At 31.7% G+C, this 6531-nt stretch overlaps 1 protein-coding gene across 1 annotated transcript; it reads right to left on the reverse strand.

Annotated features, from left to right (window-relative positions):
* Positions 1-2809: 2809 nt before the first annotated feature.
* On the reverse strand, positions 2810-6016 carry LOC100819680 (probable xyloglucan endotransglucosylase/hydrolase protein 28). Its single transcript, XM_003524802.5, has 4 exons — positions 5534-6016; positions 5273-5373; positions 4566-4774; positions 2810-4000 (listed from the first exon to the last, which is right to left on the reverse strand). Exons 1-4 carry the CDS (start codon positions 5721-5723, stop codon positions 3484-3486), a joined length of 1017 nt encoding a protein of 338 aa, XP_003524850.1. The 5' UTR covers positions 5724-6016; the 3' UTR covers positions 2810-3483.
* Positions 6017-6531: the final 515 nt, after the last annotated feature.

Below are 6531 nucleotides of genomic sequence, written 5' to 3' on the forward strand. Positions count from 1 at the left end.
TTTCAAAATTATTTCAATAAATTTTGTAGTGTACTATCTCTTGTCTCAAATATAAGAAAAAAAATGTGTCACTAATTAAGAAAGTTAGCTAATCCTATTTAATTTACAAATTTTAATTAATTTTTTTTTCAACTTATTTTTCATTGAAACTTGATATCAAGAATAAAAAATAATCATTAAAACTAGCACATTAAATAGATATTTTACATAGTATTAAATAAAATAAAGTTAATTAAAATTTTCTTATATTTGAATCAAGAAAATGATGTTTTTTTTATATTTAAGATTAGAGGGAGTAGCTTATCAAAATGATTTTTTCTTAGCTTATTTCAATAAATTCCATGCTCAAATTAATAGCAAACCCTTATGTGATATGTGATGAAGATTTAATGAATAAATATTTAGTTGAGTATTTTGCCAGAATGCATTATTAATTAAAAATAATTTGAGATGCAATAATTTAATAGTAATTAGTAATGCATAATACAAGAAAGAAAGAAAGAGAAAATTTTGATTGTTACCTTTATCTTACATCGTATCCGCTTGTACTTCATACCTACCCGCGGAATTGACTATGCAGAACTAAGCAACATATTTTTTATTCATTATATGATATGAATGATGTCTTTCAAATTTTTTAATGCTTTGACGAAAATATTTCTTTTGTTACATTAAAAAAAAATCTGCTTACGAAACTTTTATATGGTGTTAATGAAGACACGTTGAGGTTGTGTCAGAGTTATGTTTCCTATTCAGTATACTATATAATTTAAGGTTAGATTTATCAAATAACAAAACATGCACTCAAGTCACAATTAAAATCTTTATCCAAAAAAAAATAGTCAAAATTAAAATGGTCGGTTCAGAATTTCGGTTCGGTTTGTCGTCTTTCGGTAATTATTAGATTCTCTCCCAATAATAAATTCATACGACTTAAATACTACCAAATCAAGTGGATTGATAAATTGGTATTGGACTGTTTCTAGTAATTTTTTAGTTTGAATTTAAATATATTATTATATTAAATATTTTAAAAAAATGATTATAATAATTTTATCCAACTTAATCAAAATTATTTTAAATAAAAAATATTTGAGGTCTTTACAAAAGTATAATGCAAAAGCTTGCATGTAAGTGAACATGAGTTTTGTCGATTACCGAGGCTAATGAGTTAGTATTTTTTCTAGAAGGATATTTAATTGTTTAAGCATAGGTAAATACTAACCAGTAGTATCGTAAGAATATTGATTAAAAAATTTAAAGTAAAAATATTTTTAGTAGGAAGTGAAAAATTATGTTGTTCATGATCTTTTTTATATTCTTTTATGATTTACACAAAATAAATTTTTCTCTTTTAATTTCTTAACCAATATGTTTAGGACACTAGTTAACACAAGACATTTTAAACTTATTATGGAAGTAGAGCTGTCAATTTCATGTGAATCAAAATATTAAAAAAAAAAACTCACTTAAAAAAGCCTACAATGTCCCATGGGCCAATGGCAACCCAAATTAAGTTTTAATAATTTTATATTTGTTTTTATGTTATCGTATATAAGTGTCTTGTAGATAAATCATGTACATACATTATGAGAGTTAAGATAGACACATCTTTGGGTTGAATCAATAACTTGAAAATGTCTTGATTGAGACTTGATAGGAGAAGCCTTAGTTGAGATTAAGTAGAGATACTTGATTGAAAGATGTTTTGTCCAAGGTTAGGCTAAAAATGTTTTGATTGAGACTAGGCCAAAGATGTCATGATTAAGGTCAAGCCAAGATGTCGGGATTGAGGATGTGTTGGTTGAGGCTGGGCTCAAGATTCCCTTATTAAGGTTGAGCCAAAAATGTTTTGACTAGAATCAAGTTAAAAAAGTCTTTCCTGAGATCAAGTTGAAGATGCGAGAGAAATTAACCAAAAATTATTTTGTCCAAAGACGTTGTCAAAGATGTTAAAATAAAATTAGATAATAAACATAAGTCACTTGATAATATTATATATTAAAATAATGAAAGTAAAAAACATAAGAGGTGAAAATACTAATATAAAATAAATAAATAAATAAATTTAAAGTGTAAAGTAGTACTTGAGTGATTAGGTAAGAAAATATTTTATATATATATATATATATATATATATATAACATGTGACAAAGAATTGAACAATTTTTATATTATTAATATAATGAAAGGGGAAAAAAGGTAAGTAAATCATTAAATTTCTCTCTCATTTTCCTAAGAAAAGCGTAAAAGAATGTCTACAAGGTAAAGCACAAGATGCCGGGATAATATTTGCTTCAGTATGAATCAATCTCATTAAAGCAATTGAGCAATGTTGCTTTTCAAGGAAAACCTTAGATAAAATCGCCTTATTATGAATTTTTTGGATATTCTACAGACAGGTCTAATCGCTTTTCCAAATTGCTTTAAAAAGAGGAGCGGATCACCTTTTAGTTACTTGTCCCAAAATTTTTTATCATTTACTAAGATATCTAACAAATTGATATTTGATAGTGATGAATCACAAATATTTTGGCAGGCCAAAAAATGCTTAACATTAAGTAACCTGCATTGATAACCTAAGGACGCAAAAAACTTATATTGAATTTACCATATGTTCTTGAAATTCATAACTCGTTTCCCCCGTTTCATAGTTCAGTCTATTATAATTAACTTTCTACTTGATAAAAATTATTGTTGTGAAATCTCAATTAGTAATTACCAAGATGCAGTGAGATCAGAGATGCCAAGAACAATTGTTAAAAAGTGGAAAATAAATGTTTTTTTTAAAACACAAAAGACACACAAGTCAACAAAAACCAGCCTTAATGTTTCCATAATCTCAACTACCGAATTCAATCCATCATAATACACCAGAACGTTACAAAAGTACCAAAACACATGGAAGAAAAAAAAGTGAAGACATAAACTGGTCAAAATTAAGTGGAGGACCTGCAGCAACACTTCATTCTTCAGCTTGACCTTGGATTCTCATTAAGATTGATTATAAATAACTGTCATGTCCAAGTCCAACATACAAATATGACCACATAAACTATCAGACAGGTGTGTGTATATTGGACAATTGTGGACGAGAGAAAATTAAAAAAAATTAGGTTGCACCAACATTTTATATACTTGATGATTAGCAGTTAAAAGAAATAATTCATACCTAACATTCCATAGATAACTGATGCTAAATAATTTATTGAAACACTGAGGTGTGGTCTAACTACAAAAATCAACGGATTCAATTTGTAAACCATAAGACATGAATAACAAAAACAAATTACCTGGGAGAACCTACAGGTATGAACTATACACATACCCCACCACCAGCAATAACCACCATATCAAAACTATCATCATATTCAAGAATAGAATTGTATGCTCCTCCTCTCTATACACCAAAGTTAAAATTAGAAAATATAAACCCCAGGTAGTGAAACTAAATCAAGGATGAATGGAAGTTATGGAACCCTCTTAAAATGATGAAGCAGAAGTTTCTGTCTGGCTTCCTCTGCTGCGACGGTGTCGTTTTCCATGGTGACGGCGGCCACCACCGAACGTGACGGGATCAAACCTCCTCAGCCTCTCAGCTTCTTGGGAATTGATGACACACTCTGAAGGAGGGACTTTGTATCTGACTTTGTCATAGCAGTAGGAGTATGTCATGTGCTTCTTCCTGAAATTCTCCATTTTGATTCTTTGTGCTGGTGTAACACCAGAAGGAGGAATTGTTGCCTCAGAGCTTTGAGCATTGTCACACGTGGCCACGTGCTGCTCAATTGGATCCACTGCACAACCGTGCAGGACAAGGTCAGAGAATTCAGCAACATAGGGTGCATACTTGTAGTTAACCCTGTATTTGCCTCCATTGGTAGCCCAATCAGATGCATCCCATATTGTTGCATACAAAGTCATTGGCTTAGAAGGGAAATCTCCTCCCATAGATTCTGTTCGCGTCACTTCTCTAATAGGAACATTGTCCACATAAAATCTGCACATGGATAAACAAGAACGCAATTATGAAAATAAGTAAGCAACAAGTGACATCCAAAAGTAGAAATTAGCATAGTTGAATAAGAAAAACAAAAATCCATGCAAGGAACATATTTGGTTACAGCCTTATGAGTTTAGGTAGACAAAACAAATTATTCTGAGTGCTAAAAGGATATATACCATTTAAAATTGAAAATATTAGTTACCTTAGTATCTGGTTTTATTCATTATTCATAACCAAGTAGCCAAAGCATCACATATAATACAAAATACCATTACAGGAGGGGGGGAAAACAGGTTGTTTGATCCAACAGGGGATTTAGGTAAAGGGAACAAGAAAACTAGAGGAAATTTTTTGAATATAACATCACCAATGAAAACAATAAAATCTATCAAATTACTGACATGCAAAATGAGAATAAGAGGTAATAGTAAAGTAACATAACAAATAAGAATGACGGAAAAAAGTTACTATAACAGAGAAGATGTAGATACAATAGTCAAGTGTATAACATGCAAAATAGAACCAAATATAGTATATGTAGATAGAGATAGAGACTCACATGATCTGAGAGTCTGTCCAGACAATAGTGTACTGATGGAAATCATCTGCAGGGTCAAACCAGAGACCATATCTTTCCTCTCTGCCAATGTTGGTGCTACCATTGCCATAAACATTGGTCTGAATCCTCCAGTCTTTGCCTCTAATGTTCCCCAAAAACTCAAAGTCGATTTCATCATGGTTATTCTGGAACATGTCACCATTTGACATCTGCAAATAGATAATGTGATGAAATAAATTAATTACTCTTTTCCCATTTGCCGGATATGCAACTTAGACTTCAACCCAAAACCAGAAACAATGACCCTTTTGGTTCAAACAAACAAAACTGCACACTTTTGCCAAGTAAGAAGTCCTTAAATTTTGTTTTGAAAAATGTCTGAAAACCCCTAAATTTCATTCTACATTAGTAAAAATGAAAGTGAAAACTGAGAACTACGTGATTTATTATCAAATCACACATACAAAAAAAAAAACTACTAGTTAATTGAAGTATACTGGCAGTGATTTAAAATACACAAAGTAAAAAATGGTAAAAAAAGACAAAAAAAGCTAGGTGATTGAGGTGAAGGAGAAATCTTTGTTGAACACACAAATACGTATGCTGGTGATGACGATGGGTGATTGAGTTTTTTTAAAATGGGACATAAAAAAGAAAAAAGGGGTATCACTTTCATATAACCACCGAATTGAGGCAAAAATACTCACATAGAAGGCAACAACAACTCCTGCAGTGTAATCAGAAGGCAACTTAATAGAAGCGCTGAAATACCCGTGAAGGTAAAGATCATGCGACACAAATCCTGAACCTGCAAACACACCCCAGAAATGGAAAGGAAAAAAAAAAGGTGAAGACTTTAGCCACAGAAATCGCCATCTCAACTAAAAAACAAACAACCCCACATAGATTGTCAAACCAAAAACAAACGATGGCCAAAAAAAATGGAAAAAAGAAAAGAAAAAAAAAACCTGTTCTCTCATCGAGTGAAAGATGGACCGATTTGCCATCCCTATGGATGACCAAGTTGCTGTCCCCAAACAAGGGCGCGTAGCCTTCATCAAAGGGTATGACGGGCAAGTTTCTGGAGGAGGCAGAAGGGAAGGCAGCAAAAAGCATGGAAGAAAAGAAGAGCAACAACCCCATGTGAGACCCCTCCATGATTGATTATAGTGTTTCTCCTCAGAGTGATTTTTATGAGATAATATAAGGAGTGGTGCAAGGAGGAGGAAGAAGAAGAAGAAGAAAAAGAAGGAAAAGGGGGATGATGAGAGAAAGAGAGAGGGTTGGAAAAATAGTAATCTCTACAGCTAGAAGCGATAGAGAGAGGCGAAAGGGGCTTGGTTAGAGAGAAAGACACAGCCAAACGAAGCTTATTTGTATTCGTGAGACTGTGTTGAGCCGTGTCCAAATCTAGACAAATACTACAGTATTTATTTATTTTAAATGAAGTTCCTTTAAGAGAAACTCTCATTTTCATTGATGAATATTAAATGGATGTGGAAAATGAGAAATACGTTACAAATTGTACAACAAGCTCTCAGCTGTATGATTTATTGGAATTATTCTCTCTCTCTTTTTCTTTGTTGGTGGGTAATGTATTTTTCTGGTTTGTTTTCGATGAGTACAAAGACTTGTTGACAAAGGCTTCGACACGCGGCTCTGTTTCTAATGTTAACATATCCTCTCTGTCCCCTTCTGCCTTAAGCCACGCTCATTTCTTTTGACCCTGTTTATCTTTCTGCAAAAAATAAATTTATCAACTGAAACAGAAAATGAATCTGGACAGGGAAAATTGTTCTTCTGCAGTTTTTTTATGTTTCATTTTTTCTCAAATTAATTACTAAACGTTAACTTAACTCATGCATGTCAAAAAAGATAATTACTAATTCTTAGTTAGCCATGTGTACATTTGTTTGTAAGTAATGTTTTAGATTTTATATTATGTAAAATATTTTTTATATAATCA

The sequence above is a fragment of the Glycine max genome, chromosome 5 (genome assembly GCF_000004515.6).
Source record: "Glycine max cultivar Williams 82 chromosome 5, Glycine_max_v4.0, whole genome shotgun sequence".
Classification (NCBI taxonomy): domain Eukaryota; kingdom Viridiplantae; phylum Streptophyta; class Magnoliopsida; order Fabales; family Fabaceae; genus Glycine; species Glycine max.

Bases quoted from the DNA above. Each gene is read 5' to 3' on its own strand.
- LOC100819680 (XM_003524802.5), bottom strand. From the start codon at position 5,723: ATGGAGGGGTCTCACATGGGGTTGTTGCTCTTCTTTTCTTCCATGCTT. The intron at 4,775-5,272 runs GTGAGTATTTTT...ATCTATTTGCAG, and splicing joins GAGTTGTTGTTGCCTTCTAT to ATGTCAAATGGTGACATGTT. The intron at 4,001-4,565 runs GTGAGTCTCTAT...ATCCATGTGCAG, and splicing joins TGGACAGACTCTCAGATCAT to ATTTTATGTGGACAATGTTC.